This window comes from Oncorhynchus clarkii, chromosome 23, assembly GCF_045791955.1.
Source record: "Oncorhynchus clarkii lewisi isolate Uvic-CL-2024 chromosome 23, UVic_Ocla_1.0, whole genome shotgun sequence".
Lineage (NCBI taxonomy): Eukaryota > Metazoa > Chordata > Actinopteri > Salmoniformes > Salmonidae > Oncorhynchus > Oncorhynchus clarkii.
This window is the reverse complement of record NC_092169.1, coordinates 2,331,517-2,349,036: the sequence shown is the minus strand read 5'-3', so window position 1 is coordinate 2,349,036 and position 17,520 is coordinate 2,331,517. Positions and strand designations below refer to the sequence as shown.

The following is a 17,520-nucleotide window of genomic DNA, read 5'->3' as shown; positions in this document are numbered from 1 at the left end:
ACGGAAGCAAAATACCATACATATCTATGGTTAGGAAGAAACTTTTGGCCTTCTGTGTCCCGACTGAGTGACTGCGTCAGTGACTAGTCTGTCTGGCGTAAGCTGTCACTGAGAGGGCAGCTGCATGTGGGGTCATTAATACAGTGTCGGACTCTGACCACAGTCTCTGTATGGATTCATACACTGAATGGCTGGGCATCCCAAACGGCGGCCCTGGTCAAAAGTAGTGCACTATATAGGGACTAGGGTGCCATGTGGGACGCGCCCATTATGAACCTCTCCGTGACTTTAATGTTCGACCGGAAGTAACCCATAATCCCCTCAGCTCATTGTTTTCATATTTAACCTCAGTTATAGACTTAACCTTGCTGAGGGGATAAAGATATAGCTATAACAGTAACAACATGCTAGGGGAGCGGATTTTTTTGTTATATGAACTTGTCTAAACAAATAAGCATTTACTTTTGGAAGGGAAAGGCTCCCATTACACTCATGATTCCTATTTTTGAATGTGAATAAACAAAGCACCCAGATCCCCAACCTGCAATGTTGGCCTATATATATCACCTTGCAGCAAAGTCATCACAGACACCTGTTTGGAAAATGTGCAAACGTTGTTAACGCAGTGTTCCACTGACGGGTCAAGAGAAAGGAATTCACAGCACCTTCATCCGCCTAGATTCGTAAACAGCTTTAAATATGTTACGTGTCCCTTCATTTCCAGTGAAACCACACAATTGCACACAAAGAGACATCAGATGTCGGCAATATCTGTCTGAAGTCCTTGTTTGACTTCAGGGATCTTGGCATGCTAGTGACAATTGTTCATGCACGTTAGTAATATGATTTTGTGCCCCACTTCATATGGAATGTTTAACATTGAAGAATAAATCATATTTTCCACCCCAAGGATATGAGTGAACCTTTGCATGACATCTTTTCAGCTTGTAATTGTTATTTCCCCTGACATACACTAAACACATATCCCATACATGTAATGAAGATCGCTGGCTCAGGCTTGTAGATCTCTTGTAAATAATCAGAATGAGATCCCCCTTCCTTTAGTTCAGATAAGTCTCTCACTCCTATGTCACAATTATTTTCCATCCGAGCAGTGTAGTGGCAGCTCAGTTGCTCACAAGTACCAGGGGACACCATCCATTTCATCCCCTGTCGAGAGGGGCCGGGAGATCAGTCAGCAGACCTGGGTTCAAATATTATTTATGGTCTTTCAAATACTTGTAGTGTTTACTTTAGCCTTCTTGTAGTGCCAGATGTGTGGGGTTTGCAGATTTGCAACTATTATATTGGCTCCATTACGCCAGGCAAGCTCAATGGAGCCCAGCTAGTGTATTTGAAATGTTTTCCAAAAGTTTTTGAACCCAGTTCTGTCAGACAGAGAGGGATAGGAAGACAAGAGAGTGAAAAGGCACAGATAATTCAGTGGCGGTGGCATGTTCTCGAAGAAGGGGTAAGGCGCCTGTGGAACATTTGGCTTTATAAATAGATTAGTCTATATACCTGCCAGGCTGAATTCTGATCTTATAAAGATAGGCATTCATTTTGAAAGGTTATTAATGATCCTCCTTCCCTGGCAACCAGAGGGAAGGCATGTTGTGGGAAATGAGCTTGTGCGTGCGGTATGCTACTGGTCTGGTATGGTCATCTGTTTGGGATGGGGCAGGGGTGGACATGTATGGTTGGGGGAGAGGTGCTTTTAGAAGGGCCAGGCTGGAGCTTGGGATTGTGTAATCTTATTTGCAAACAACACTTATGCTTTTATTCATAGCCTGCCTGTCATGTCTGTTATTTTTACACTCTGTGATGTCCGCTTGGAGAAAAGCAACAGAAACAGTGGTCTAAAATTAGCCAGCTCTAAACCATTCAAAGTGCCTAGCGGGTGCTGCCCCACCAGCGAATGGCTCTTCTGTGTTTTAGGAACCGCCCTAGAATAACATCAAATTAGATAACTATGTGTTTTGTCAGCTCGCACGGCAAAGTCCTGTAAACAAACGTATTCACTCACCCTTTCCTTGTTTGTTTGTGTATGTCGGCCTGTGCTTATACTACATGGCATTGTGTCAGTTTTACTTCATTGGTGTGATATTGTAATGCCTCTGACTGTGTTTCTCAAAGGCTTTTATTGTGTTTTGGGATTGTTGTTATCAGCATCATACTGTGATGATATTTGTGTGTGTGTGTGTAATTTGGCCTGCTTGCACCACCAGCTGGTTAATTGTCCCCTGGTCTAGTCCAGTGGTAATGATAATGACTCAATACCAGACAGAAGAGAGGCCCTCTGTGAGGGACACCAGCTCATTGGCTGAGCCTAGTGACAGCCCCCTCCCCGCATGGGCGCCCCTGACCGATGCACGCCCCCCCCTCCTCACTGCCGCTTGTTTTCTCCAACTTGCAAGCGTGCCAAAACACACGCTTGCTCCTCCATGTAAAAGCTTCGTTCAGCAGAGCTAACAATCCCAGGCTTTGGAGACACTTCAGACAGACACTTCGAGAAAGAGAAAAGAGAGCCAGTCACCACAGCTAATGCTCCTGCTTCTATTCTAGTCGGAAGAGACCTTCCTGTGGATTTATCAATGACTTCTTTGTTTGGTCTGTTGCAGAGTGCCCCCTCTTTCAGCCCCTTGGAAACACCCGCCGAACTACAGCAGTAGTAAGTCCATGCTTCTCTTACCTCTATGCTTCTGTCTTGTGCTTATCCATTCCAAAAATGTGTGTTTGTCTGTGTTTTAGGGCACGTTTTTAGGAGTGTTGTCAGCAGGGGATTTTAAGCATTTTTACACCCTGTGGAGATTTCCCCATTTTAGGGAAAGGGGGGAAACTCCTGCTGCTTCCTGAGAGGGGGGACAGTGAAAGAGAGAGGTTCCTATTAACGAGTGTAAAAGCTGCCAGTACAGTGTGTCCTCTGTCTGGAGAGGTTTTGGGAGGTAGTGGTGGTGGGGATATGGCTACTATATGGCGATTTATTTCAAGCTGAAAGCAAACAGCCCCAGAGTCAAACCTGGATGACATTTGTGAGTGGAGAGAGACAGGGAACTCCGCTCTATTCCACCCTACAGCTACGTAATTTTATCCGTTATCTCCCAGAGTGGGTGTGTGACGCCAGCCTGTATCTTATAGCAAGAATAACTTTGGTATGAAAGTGGGTGTTCGATCAATAAGCAAACCAGCAGCGTTACGACTTTGATCTCTTTGGGGTTTTTTTGTCAGCAGAGATTTATTTGCGCTCATTTTGTTTCTGGAATTAAACGTAAGGAATCCTAGCCCTAGCCATGGCGAATTTTCTTGTGGTCCAATGGCAGAAAGTTCTCCCACCATTTCTGTTTGGAACTTTCCCATCTCTCCCGAAACTTCTATTTGGATTACACAGCATGATATTCCCTAACTCTTTTTAAGTAGTTTATTTTCTCAAGGATCTTTGACGTCGTTCAATTGTGGCCAGCTCATTGGATATTAAGTAACACAGGTTACTGATAATGCCATGCACTGTATTGGAATGAGTTCATTAACAGATACGTCTGTCTGTGCACTTATTATATTATGTCATAATGTTTATGAATGCTGCATGTTTGAACTTATTTCAATAGTCTAGATGGATTTCTGAAAGCATTAAATCAGTCTAAAGACTTTTTTCCCTTTTCTTTTTGTACATTTATTTGTAAAAGTCTAAGAAATGTGTTTAGTAACTTGTCGCATCATCTGCCACCAAGTTGTTATGGGCATTTAAAATATGCTAAAACTGTTTCTGGTTAACATCCATTCACATTTGCACATGACTTTAATGTTTTTTCTACAAAATAATCAGACTGCTTCATTGGCCCAAACTGGTTTTGATTTGATAATGTTTATTCATGTTTATGATGCAAGTATTGCATCACAGCAGCTTGTGTACAAATCCTATCATCTGTTTAAGAAATGTGTTTAAAATGGTAAACTCCTGGGATGAAGCCATAAGTCCCACAGGCTTCCCTCAAAGGGTTACGAGACACATGTTTAGGGGTGAGAGTTTACTGGGGTTTCTTTGAAATGAAACGCCTAGTCTACATTCAAGAACTTTCTAGTACACATTTACCTCATTGTCGTATACCACATTGCTTACTGTATACAGACGTGTATAAACAAGGGACCAACATATATATTTTTGGCTGAGTTCAAGATAGGCTAGCAACAGACATGTGTACAGACAGTATTCAATTGTTAGCATCTCAATCAAATGTGAATAGTATCAGGAGTAGGCTTATATTTCCAATATTGCCATTTACAAACAGGGTAAGCTACTATCAAACTATTCTTAGCCTTGCAATATTATCCATCATTAATGATCAAACTCTCTTCCCCAATACGTTTGTATCACATTGATGCCTGCTGGTTAGATGCAGTTGGGTAAGACCATCTTCAGATAAGAACTGAAGTTATGCAACTTATGCAACTGAAGCTAGGCTCCATAGCCTACTTGTGGGGCCACTGGCTCCCTCTCAGGCAATGGGATGTCTTATGACCTCACATAGACTCTTCCCAGGAAACCATCTGAGATGGTTCCAAGGTGTTATACGGGGTACCTTATTTGAATACCTGCATGTACCCTATAAAGTACAGGTTATTATTGAGTATGAATGCAGTAGCCCAAATGGCTGGTTATTCTGAGAACTATGAAAAAGGTTATTGTTGAGGGGGTTAAATAAACAAAAAAAAGGAGGCATGGCTCTTTCTCTTAATGTTTTACTGCAGTGGGCTAAATCAGGGTCACACAGAGTGTTTCTTGGCCTTAAACATGGTCGTTTTAACATGGTTATGGGTAAATGTTTTTTTTTAAATTTTTTTAAATAAGACTAGTACCATGTCAGTATAGAGCTGAAATGTATTCAATTTTGAGTTTGCATCCCAATATAACAACCATTTGATATAGAAACACTGGATTTTGTCATTTTTTAAATAATGTTGATTAATTATGAACATAACATTTCACCCATTAGGCCACTAGAGGGTGCTTCTGATTGTTCAACTGCAGGAACTACACTTAAACCAGGCATTATGTCAGAGGGCCAAACTCATTTGGGGAAAACCTGCTACTCTCCTCACGCCTCGCTGTACTTCACTTCTGGTCTCAAAGATGTCTATTGTGTCTGCAAATGTTTTTTTATTGTTAATTTACAGCACAGGAAAGTGGAATATCCTGCAATGGGACTATAGACTACTGTTGTGTTACCCTGTAGAGATACTGTGGGTGGGTGGAGTAATTCACTGTGCTGAATTTACTCCGCTCAAAAACTTTGTTTTCAGTCTTTGTTAAATTTTTCCACATGTACTACGTTACTGGAAATTGTTGTTAGTTTAAATGGCCTCCACTCATGCATGGCAGCATAAATATAACGACAGGGAGGCACCAAACCCTCTCCTGAGACAGTGGCATTTGAAGTAGAGTAACCCTAAAAAAAAAAGTACAGATGCATAGCAGAGTAACATGTAGGAACGTTCAGACAATAATATTTGAAATCTCTCCCATTGGCCTCCGTGGAGTGCAAAGTTAAGGGCAGTGGAGTGCTGTTTTATTTTACGTCTAGGTCCAAGTCGTTACACTCCTCATGTTCCCCTAATAAAAATGAACAAAACGGCCGAATCAACAAGTAATCAACCGCAGAATGTGTAAGATAAGTCTAACCCTACGGCAACTCACAAAAGTCTTTTCATAAAATGCATGTTACTCTTAATTGTTTTACTCAATTAAACTGCACTTAATTACCAACACTGGCATGTAATTACTGCATGCTTTCTTCTAGCTAGCTGGCTGTGTGAACATATCGTCTCGTCCTAAATCAGGCTTTCTGAGTCAAGCTGTTTTTAGGTTGAATATTTTCTCCAATGTTTTGCTCTAGCTCCGGGTGTAAGGCCGGACACAGCGAGGTGGAGAAGGACGAAGGATCATCCAGCGGCGAGCCAGCGGCTCCAGAATGTGACCGCCATGTTTACAAGAGCGTCCTGGAGGGCGGCGACATTCCCCTGCAAGGTCTGCGGGCCATCAACAAGCGCCATGCCAGCACCTCCTCCAAAGGTAGGATTCCACTCCACACATGCTGCCAGTGAAGAGGGGGTACTGAACTGGCTTCACAGTGGGACTCTGAAAGGGGTTTTTTACCACTCAGATGGAACCAAATGACTTATTGGGATGTTGGATTCTAAAAGCATCTGTTAGGGATACATGTGTTTCCTTTTGACTATGTGTTGAAATCCACATGTGTTTCTGCTTCAGGTTATCACACCAGAGGCCAATCATCTTTCAGCATAAATCTTTTCTCAGCCGTTTATTCTTTAAATCATTGATATCATGGATGTTTCACCAAACTGTCCATATCCGCTTGGAAATCCATCGAGAGTTAGGCTGCTGAAGGTTTTCCTGCTAAATCAATGGAGACTATCAAGCTAACCTTGGGTTGTGCCCTCACCCTACAGTTATCTGCCTCTGCAGACCAGGCATTCGTTGGAGAGGCTTAGGGGCAGGGCTCCAGAGTGTTCTAAAGCCAGGGAGCAAAGGTCCAGGCGAGGGGACTAATGGGGAGGAAAGGGGGGGTTAACAGGGCTCTGGTTTTCTAGGCTGGGCCAGACAGGGGTGAGATAAACAAGAGGGACACAGCAGGGTGGTTAGGCATGGGGAAGTCAGCTGTCAAAGGGAGGTCAGAGGATGGAATTCCTGCGCACATGACCAGGGGAGAGAAATGTGAGGGAGGGGAGAGGAAAGGAGGGAAGGGGAGGAGAAAGGAAGGGACAGATCGGGCACCGTGTGGCAATGTTGCCCCAATACATAACCAGAATTCCAACTGGCCAAGCAAGGCCTAGTCCTGAAGTCTAAAAGTAAGAGAATTAACCTTTGCGCCAGTCCGTTTAGAGTTTGTTTTTGTTTTTGCCAGATGCACAAATGTATTGTTTGTAGAGGTATTATTAGTTTATGTAAGCTGTCTGCGCTCCTCAATTAGTAATAAATATTTGTTCTCTACAGAATTATTTTAGATTGTCAAGTACTGTATCGTGAAACAAAGATACCAGATAACTTGACTGAAGTTCAAATCCCTATCCTATAAAAGTCTTGACTGAAGTCCCTTTTCCATAAAATGTGGAAACTGCTATAAAGGGAATTCTGCCCAGAGTCATCTTGAGCCAAAGTCAACTGACTAGCACGCTCTCTCATTATGGCCTACCAGAGACACACCACCTCAGCTCTGTGGATACTCCGTTACAGTACATTACAACAGAGCAAGATAAAGTGCAGAGAGAGCTTCATCATGTGGTCCTGCTTCATGCTCTTTAAAACAATAATGGCACACTTTGTTGTCGCAGAACTTTGCTTCCTGCAGGCCTTTCTAGTGGCTATAATTGTAACGTCCCCTTACAGTGCCTTGCAAAAGTATTCACCTCCCTTGGCATTTTTCCTATTTTGTTGCATTACAACCTATAATTTAAAATGTATTTGTATTTGTATTTCATGTAATGGACATACACAAAATAGTCCAAATTGGTGAAGTGAAATTTAAAAAATAACTTGTTAAAGAAAAAATTGAAAAGTGGTGCGATGAAGGACCTAAATAAGATCTGGTGCAACCAATTACCTTCATAAGTCACATAATTAGTTCATAATAAAGTCCACCTGTGTGCAATCTAAGTGTCACATGATCTGTCACATGATCTCAGTACATATACACCTGTTCTGAAAGGCCCCAGAGTCTGCAACACCACTAAGCAAGGGGCACCACCAAGCAAGCGGCACCATGAAGACCAAGGAGCTCTCCAAACAGGTCAGGGACAAAGTTGTGGAGAAGTACAGATCAGGGCTGGATTATAAAAAATACCCGAAACTTTGAACATCCCACGGAGCACCATTAAATCCATTATTTAAAAAATGGTAAGAATATGGCACCACAACAAACCTGCCAAGAGAGGGCCGCCCACCACAACTCACGGCCCAGACAAGGAGGGCATTAATCATAGGCAACAAAGAGACCAAAGATAACCCTGAAGGAGCTGCAACGCTCCACAGTGGAGATTGGAGTATCTGTCCATACGACTACTTTAAGCCGTACACTCCACAGAGCTGGGCTTTACAGAAGAGTGGCCAGAAAAAAGACATTGCTGAAAGAAAAAAATAAGGTATGTGGAAGACTTCTTCCAAACATATGGAAGAAGGTGCTCTGGTTAGATTAAACTAAAATTGAGCTTTTTGGCCATCAAGGAAAACTCTATGTCTGGTGCAAACCCAACACTTCTCGTCACCCAGAGAATATCATCCCCACAGTGACGCATGGTGGTGTCAGAATCATGCTGTGGGTATGTTTTTCATCAACAGGGACTGGAAAATTGGTGGGAATTGAAGGAATGATGGATGCCGCTAAATACAGGGAAATTCCTGAGGGAAACATGTTTCAGTCTTCAAGAGATTTGAGACTGGGACTTCCAGCAGGACAATGACCCTAAGCATACTGCTAAAGCAATACTCAACTTTTTTAAGAGGAAACATTTAAATGTCTTAGAATGGCCTAGTCAAAGCCCAGACCTCAATCCAATTGAGCATCTGTGATATGACTTAAAGATTGCTCTACACCAGCGGAACACATCCAACTTGAAGGAGCTGGAGCAGTTTTGCCTTGAAGAATGGGCAAAAATCCCAGTGGCTAGATGTGCCAAGCTTATAGAGACATACCCCAAGAGACTTGCATCTGAAATTGCTGCAAAAGTTGACTCTACAAAGTATTGACTTTAGTGGGGGATAGTTATGCAGGCAGAAGTTTTCTGTTTTTTTGTCTTATTTCTTGTTTGTTTCACAATAAAAAAATATTTTGCATCGTCAAATTGGTAGGCATGTTGCGTAAATCAAATGATACAACCGGTCCAAAAATCTATTTTATTTCCATGTTGTAAGGCAACAAAATAGGACAAATGCCAAGGGGGTGAATACTTTCGCAAGCCACCCTATAATGACATATTCATGGAAATAACATTAGTATTCAACTTATACAGTGAGGAGTTGCTTAAACAGGATACTGAGGGTAGATGTGACTGAGCCAAAAAAGACAGCCTCATTAGCATAATGTAAATGAGCATTTACTGCTGTAGGCAACATCCCTGTAGAGTTGCTATCACAACAGCTGGTGGCGGTTGTGTGTCATCATTCCCTACTGGGTTGTGTCATTCTTTACTGTGGTAGGACTAGCGCATACAGTATGTGGAATTACTAGCACATATCTTACTCAGAGGTGAGAGTCAACCATGACTACTCATCCCAGCAGGTGTGTCTTCCAGAATATTATGTTGTAGTCGCTCACAGGGGCGTGTATGACCTTGCTGTTTTGACAGTTCTATTTGAGACTGTCCTGTGATGGACCCTGGTGTTGGAAGGGCTTTCTGGGTTAGCTGCAAAAAGTTAAGGGCATTCCAAATCCTCAATGCTGAGGCCTAGTTCGTAAGTAGTGCGTAGATGGGCAACGGTGGCTTATAGAGTAGTTTGTGTTTCTTATGAACTCTTATGAGCTCTTTTATTGCATCATTTTAGTTTATACTGATATCAAAGCTACTGTGAAAATGTAATCTGAAAATGTAATCTGTTATTTAATTTGATGTTCGAACAGCAAGCTTACCAACATTACATCACATAGCATTTCATGCATGACATACTGCCCTGCTCTTTGCCCTTTCTGTTGTTTCACTTCTTTTATGTTACTGCTTTACGATCACTAATCATTTAATTATGAATAATTGTGATTGAATTAACATCCAGTGATCCAGTGAAAATTACAAGACACTTAACATGCATTTCTAGCACTATTCAGAATCAACATGTTCACTTCTCCACTTAAAACGAAGCATTTAACAAGTGGCATTACTAATAGTATAACAAAGTCATTTTGTTACTTGATGTGAAATGCATCACGTTCTTTTCTCCCTCATCAACTTTTGATGAACGTTGTCTTTACTGTAGAAATGTGTTGACCCTGTGTTATTTTCAGTGTGTGTGAATTTGTGACCATTAACCTAATATGCTGTTTATTCTGTTGTCCTGCATGCTTGCCAGTGGATTATCAAGGTGGGAATGGCTATATAATTTCACCATGCTCTTCTGTAAATAGTCGATCAGTTCTTGCCAGTAATGCCCTAGGTTACCAGTGTAAGAATAAGAAGCCCTTATCTGCTGCCAAAGCCTGCATACCCCAAATCCTCCCCTCTAAGTTCAAACCTAAGCTGATACCCCCTAGTGTTGACAGCCAGGACAGGAGGACTGCGCCTGCCAGGCACCCAAAGGCACACAGCTGTGAGGATATATACACAGGGAGCACAGGCGCAGAGGCCCAGGAGAGCGGACTAAACTCAAACACACACAAAAACTCTAATGGTTTCCCCCTTGACTCTGAGGCTGGTTTAAATAATGGCAGCCCTGCGACTAGAAGGAGCACATCTGAGTTCTCCACCCTGTACCGGAACATGCACAGCATCCAGAGGCCATCCTGCTCAGTGGGCTCCAGCCCCCACGGGAGTGTCCGTAGCCTGACCTCCCTGTTCGAGAAGGTGGGGGTCAATGGAACTGATGGGGAGGGGGATGAGGCAGGGGAGAACATTCCCAGACGGGACACCGTGTCTTCGCGGGTGTCAGAGTTTGAGCTGATCATCCAGCGCTCCAGCCCGTCTCCCACACGCTCCTCCTCCATGCCAACACTACCCACAGGCCAGAGCCTCACCCACAACCACAGCCCCGCCGACCTCTTCATGGCGTCCGCTGTCTCGGCTGAGTCGCTGCTTGTCACTGTCCCAGGGCACACTGGGCAGACAGAGGGCTGCCCTCTCGAGGACACAGACGGCAAGGCAGCCCGAGACAAGGCCTTTCTGTCAGGCAGCGAGATGGTGGGATCCTCTGAGTACAGTGACACACTGAGAGCCGAGTCCCTCTCTGGGACTGAGTCAGAGACAGAGCAGCACGGCCCCACAGAGAAAGCCCCAGTACCAACAGAGAAAGCCCCAGTACCAACAGAGAAACCCCCAAAGGTCACTATCTCCAGAACCTCAAACAGTCCCCCAGCACCAGTCACCCCGTCCGCTTCCCCAAACAACCACCACATCCACAACCACCACCTCCACAACCACCACCACCACAACCACCACCACCATAAACCCAGCAGCAAGTGCAAAGGCTCCTGCCCTGCCTCCTATACCCGCTTTACCACTATCCGGAGGCACGAGAGGCAGCAGCAGGCTACGGCCCAGCAGGACAAACTGTCTACCCAGGAGAAAATAAAGAACTTCTCCACTCTCCCCTCGAACCTCTTCCTCATGGGCCCTGCACCGTTCAGGGTGAAGAGGCCTCTTCGGTCTCACCAGGCCAAAAAGACTCTCTCAGCCACTAAGGTGATGGCAGGTCAAACGTCACAGACAAATGTCTATGATCCCAGGCCCCTCATTCCACCGCGCCTCTCTTCCTTGGAGTTGCTGGAGAAGCTGGGCAACGGGGAAGGTGCAGCGTCCGACAGTGACAACAACCTGACTAATAGGGGAGTCTTGGACGCCAATGGGAATCTTCTGCAGCCGCTAGCAGCTCACCGCAGAGGTGGCTATCTCCTCTCCATATTTTCACCTGAGTGTCCCTTCTCCCACACACCCGTGCCGATCTCTATGGCCACTCATTGTGTTTTTTTTTTTCTCCAAGCTTTTCTTCTTTGCATTCTATCTGTATTTTTCACAACGTGATGCTACCACCTTCCATATATTTTTTTGTCTGTGTGGTGTGTCACAGTAACAATGCGGTGTTTGGTTAAATTGTCTTGCCTGACAAACATTATTTTCCATCAACCCATCGCAAAACACTTGTAACTTTAGTGCATTCTGACAACTTTTGGTAATGCATTTATTCAGTGACACGTCTTAAGGAGTTATACATGTCCGAGGCCTACATGACACTTCTCTGAATTGTGTTAAAGTAGATTGGCTGAAAGGGATTCATTTAGATAAAAATGTATTGATCTTCATGTAAAATGCCATGTACTGTTGGTGTAGGCTATTGTTATGGCAATGCATATGGCATACAGTATACACCCTGAAGTAATGCGTTGCCATATCTTTTACAAGGCTATGTGCTTTCGGTTTTTTGTCAGCTTTGGCATAAGCAAATGTGCTGTGTCAGGGGTCTGTTTTCGTCTGTCATCCTCCATTTTATCATTCTGACAAGACTGGAATTTCAAGTAGAGAGACTATGTGCTTCCCTCTTATTTCCTTATAGCTGGTATTGGTACTTCCTGTGTATATTCTGTGTAATAATACATGGATTTATGTCTCAGAGGTTGGTAATTATAGGGGTTTTCTTATGGTGTTTGGTTTGAGGAATGGTGAAATGTCTATTGCTAATGGCTGCCTGGCAAGCAAGATGAGTTTAGGGATAGAGTTAGGGATAACTGGGATGAAGTAATTAAACATGTCAGTGTGGAAATCAGATGACTCATTGGTGATGGGTGATATGCATTTACATTGTACATCAACCATATCATAAGTCACTTTTTTTGTTGTTGATCTGAATGTTTTGTACAGTATTTTGTTTTCTCTATAGCCATCCACCTCTAGTATTTTTTTCATAAAAACAGGCTAAATAAAGCTGTGTCATACTGTGTTTATTGTTTTTGTGCATGTGGGAATATGTTTTTTTTCCCCTTCGGTGTGTGTATCTTTCCTTTGTCATACTGCAATGGACACCTTTTCTTCGGAGCATGTCTAGCTCTATATTTTACAGTGTTCCCTTGCATTGTCAAAATACGTTGTACAGCTCTATTGTAATAGTGGTATTGCAATAGGGTTAGAGACATTTCTTTTTTTTTAATTGAAATATTATAGATATTGAAAGCAGCACTATTGATGAACTCTGTTATGGGAAAATGTTGAATGCCTTCGGAGAATTTCAGGACATAATTGATGTATTTATTTTGTATTAGATTCAGAGTCCTTGACCCAAGGAGACCTTGGTGACGGCCTGGATGAGGTGGTCAGGAGACGCCATGGAGATAAAGAGGTAATGTTTCTTTATTGTTTGTTTTATGGTTTGTTTATTGTTTCTGCAACATTTCTTTTGTTGTCCTCTCTCAACAAAATCTGATAGGGCTTCGCTCTCCTTTTGAACAATAAATATTACTAAAAACTGTTCAGCGTATACTAAAACTGTGAAATATTTCCCCAATATTCAAATTGCTTTTACCTATCATTTCCATCCTCCATCTTGGAGTGTCTGTGGTCCTTAGAACTTTTCATGTGCCATTCAAAAACAAGTAAAACGCTAAATAAATGACAGATAATGGTATGTTTCCTGGCAGAAAATTTTGGAAGAGCAACGGCGGCTGAAGAGGGAGCAGGAGGAGGCTGACACAGCATCGAGGCGACACACGGGAATTGTTCCCACCCACCATCAGTTCATCACTAACGAACGTTTCGGAGACCTGCTCAACATCAACATCAATGACGCAGACAAGAGGAAATCCGGATCAGAGGTACAACACAGTACCATCCCTCTCATTGTAAAAAATGACAGCTATTTTGGTGTGTGTGTGCGCAGTGGCGGATCTAGCTTGTATGGCGAACCCCACCTTCAGCCCCCACCACAAAAAAACACTCAAAAAACATTCTGCACTAACTGTAATTTTTTATTCCGACATTTGGAACAACTAAAATAAATAATCATGACATTTAAAAACATTTACAAAAAACAAGACTCAAATATCAAAAAGAAGTAACAAAGACAACAAGAACAAGAAACAAATGTGTGTCGATTTGTCACTCGAGCATCAATACATTACCGATCCCCCAACACTGTCAACCAAGAGTCAAAACTACATTACCCATCCCCCAACACTGTCAACCAAGAGTCAAGACTAAACCAATTCACCTTGGTGGTGTGCAGACTGGTTTTATATTATTCTGAACGACTTCGCACAAACCAGAAAGAAATGCAACAATATGTCTGTGAAACAATATATTCACAGTATTATGAATGAATTGTGGTGTATTTGGTAGCATTTCGTAGAGTGACTGTACAGTACTAATGCAATTAGTAAAATCCAAGTTAGAGGTGCGCTATTTGATAGACTCCCCCGCTCCCCCTACCTCGGGCTTCCAGTGGAGAGACCTGAGGTCTACCTACCCCAGCCCCCCTCCCATCTTGTACTTCTGAGTGGGAGACCTTCCCAGGCAGCAGCCTGCCTAGCTCACAAACTAGAATCAGGGCACCCACTCCGACATGGTTAATTGACCCACAGTCCCACATGGTGATATGATATCATTGAAATGATGTGCAAATGAGCTATAGAAAACCAATCTCGCAAATGTCACCGTTCCGATTTTTTATTTTGTGCGGGCGCCCCGTGCCGCCCCCGGCAAGATACCGCCCTGGGAGGCTACCCATTTCGCCTATACCTAAATCCACCAGTGTGTGTAGTGTACTGTACTGTGTGTGAAGGGAGGAGAGACAGTCGGGTTCCTGCTTTCACAGATGGTTTTGTCAGCTGTAACCAGACTTCAAAGGGTTGAAGCAAACGTTGTACATTTGAGTCAGATGTTACGGTGATTAGGGCATTAGTAACTCTGACTTGAATCATTGTTCTGCCTTTTTACTGCTTATTACGTTCAACATGGGTCAACACCCATGATGACTATAACCAGGGGTGTCATGCACCCCAAAAATATTTTTCAAACACCTGAAATAGCTTTTTCCTGCAATCTAGAGCCATAATCGTTATGCTTAATTCTATGTCAAAAAAATAAGTATTTTTCTGCATATCTAAGCATACATCATGAGCTGTCTATGGTGGTCATTTTTTTTAAGTATACCAGCCTTGCTAGCAGGCATGCCAGCTAAGATAATTAGACAAGCTATACTGAACAAAAAATATAAACGCAACATACAACAATTTCAACGATTTTACTGAGTTAGTTCATATAAGGAAATCAGTCATTTGAAATAAATAAATTAGGCCCTAATCTATGGATTTCACATGACTAGGCAGGTGCCAGCCATAGGTGGGTCTGGGAGGGCATGGGCCCAAGCCCACCCACTGAGGAGCCAGGCCTAGCCAATCAGAATAAGCTTTTCCCCACAAAAGGGCGAAATTGCACGCGCCCTCCCTCAACTTGAGACATCTGTAGCATTGTGTTGTGTGACAAAATTGCTCATTTGAGTGGCCTTCTATTGTCCCCAGCACAAGGTGCACCTGTGCCATGCTGTTTAATCAGTTTATTCATATGCCACACCTGTTAGGTGCCTGGATTAGCTTGGCAAAGGAGAAAGGCTCTCGAACAGGGATGTAAACTTATTTCTGCACAACGTTTGAGAGAAATAAGCTTTTTGTGCATATGGAAGATTTCTGGGATCTTTTATTTCAGCTCATGAAACCTGGGACCAACACTTTACATTTATATTTTTGTTCAGTATTTTTGTTCAGTATAGCTTCTTTAACTTGATTGATAGCCTGGAATGGCTTCTTGGTAGGTCGCTACAGTGCCTTCAGAAAGTATTCACAACCCTTGACTTTTTCCACATCTTGTTGTGTTACTGCCTGATTTTAAAATGGATTCAATTGAACAATAACTAATAAACTAATTCATAAAAAATGAAAAGCTGAAATGTCTTGAGTCAATAAGTATTCAACCCATTTGTAATGGCAAGCCTAAATCAGTTCAGGAGTTAAAATGTGCTTAACAAGTTACATAATAAGTTGCATGGACTCACTCTTGGCAATAATAGTATTTAACAACATTTTTGAATGACTACCTCAATCTCTCTACTCCACACACACAATTATCTGTAAGGTCCCTCAGTCGAGGAGTGAATTGCAAACACAGATTCAACCACAAAGACCAGGGAGGTTTTCCAATGCTTCGCAAAGAAGGGCACCTATTGGTAGATGGGTAAAAATAGAAAGAGCAGACATTGGCATATCCATTTGAGCACTGTATCAATACACCCAGTCACTACAAAGATACAGGCGTCCTTCCACTAACTCAGTTGCTGGAAAGGAAATCGCTCAGGGAAATCGGAAATCGCTCAGGGATTTCACCGTGAGGCCAATGGGTGACTTTAAGAGAGTTTAATGGCTGTGCTAGGAGAAAACTGAGGATGGATCAACATGGTAGTTATTCCACAATACTAACCTAATTGACAGAGTGAAAAGAAGGAAGCAGGTACAGAATAAGGCATTAAGGCATTAAAGTAATACTGCAAAAAATGTGGCAAAGCAATTCACTTTCTGTCCTGAATACAAAGTGTATGTTTAGGTTAAATCCAATACAACACATTACTGAGTACCACTCTCTGTATTTTCAACCATAGTGGTGGCTGCATCATGTTATGGGTATGCTTGTAATTGTTAAGGACTGGGAACGGAATGGAGCTAAGCACAGGCAAAATCCTGCAGGAAAAACCTGGTTCATTCCACTTTTTCTGTTTTTGTATTTTTTTTCTGCATTGTTGGGAAGGGCCTGTAAAGTAAGCATTTCACTGTTAGTCTACACCTGTTGTTTACCAAGCATTTTGATTTGAGTCTGCTTTCCACCAGACACTGTGAGGTGAATTCACCTTTCAGCAGAACAATAACCTAAAACACAAGGCCAAATCTACACTGGAGTTGCTTACCAAGAATACAGTGAATGTTCCTGAGTGGCCGAGTTACAGTTTGACAACAAAAAAATGACAAATCCATTTTAATCCCACTTGTAACAACAAAATGTGGAAAAAGTCAAGGGGTGTGAATACTTTCTGAAGGCACTGTAATTATGAGGTTGGGAGATTGGGAACCTATCTGGGTGAGCTAAAGCCAACTTCATAAAATTGCTAGATGGCTAGTAGTATTACAGAGAAATAACAACAACCCCAAATATTTTTGGGTAGTTTGAATTTTTTAAACCGTACAAATCTGAGGGGCATGTGCCCCTGTGCCCCCTATGAGCATGACTCCTCTGACTACAACGATTTAAATGTACTTACATCATGATTTGACCTTGCTTGCCTGAATATGGATGAATGAAGCTATTGGGATAGTAGTTGTAGCTATAAACACATTCCAAGGTTCAACATAACGCTTTGTACAGGTTAGCACAATATAGGTTCTACAGTTTTTTTCACCCAATATGTTTGTGATTTATCGTTTCAACATACCTTTTTACAATACCATACACTTCCAATTATAATTTTAAAAACCTTTTATTTAACTAGGCACGTCAGTTGAGAACAAATTCTTATTTACAATGATGGCCTACTCCGGCCAAACCCGGACAACAAAGAGTATGCTTTCTACTCTACTCTATTTTCAGGGACCAGCTAAATAAATCTGCCCAAAATACTGTATATCATCATGATCCTAGCCTTTCACTCTGTTTTCCCTGACACACACATTTACTGCATTTTGATTGGCCTGCCTGCTCTTTTGGCATCTGTTTGACTGCAGTCCACAGTAGCTCAGTATTTACCACCACCGCACAGAAACAGTCACATGAGTCGTT

General features: G+C 42.5%; 1 protein-coding gene across 4 annotated transcripts in view; it reads left to right on the top strand.

Moving 5' to 3' along the window:
- The window catches only part of LOC139381175 (sorbin and SH3 domain-containing protein 1), a 70,379-nt gene that overhangs the window by 40,594 nt on the left and 12,265 nt on the right, over nt 1–17,520 (top strand). For 3 of the 4 annotated variants that reach the window (XM_071124567.1, XM_071124566.1, XM_071124565.1), the window contains 4 exons: nt 2,622–2,671; nt 5,892–6,067; nt 12,969–13,045; nt 13,344–13,517. In XM_071124567.1, the coding sequence (XP_070980668.1) occupies nt 2,622–2,671; nt 5,892–6,067; nt 12,969–13,045; nt 13,344–13,517 (477 nt within the window). Of the gene's footprint in view, nt 1–2,621; nt 2,672–5,891; nt 6,068–10,072; nt 11,597–12,968; nt 13,046–13,343; nt 13,518–17,520 lie in introns of all 4 variants that reach the window. The other variant, XM_071124568.1, reaches the window with a different exon arrangement.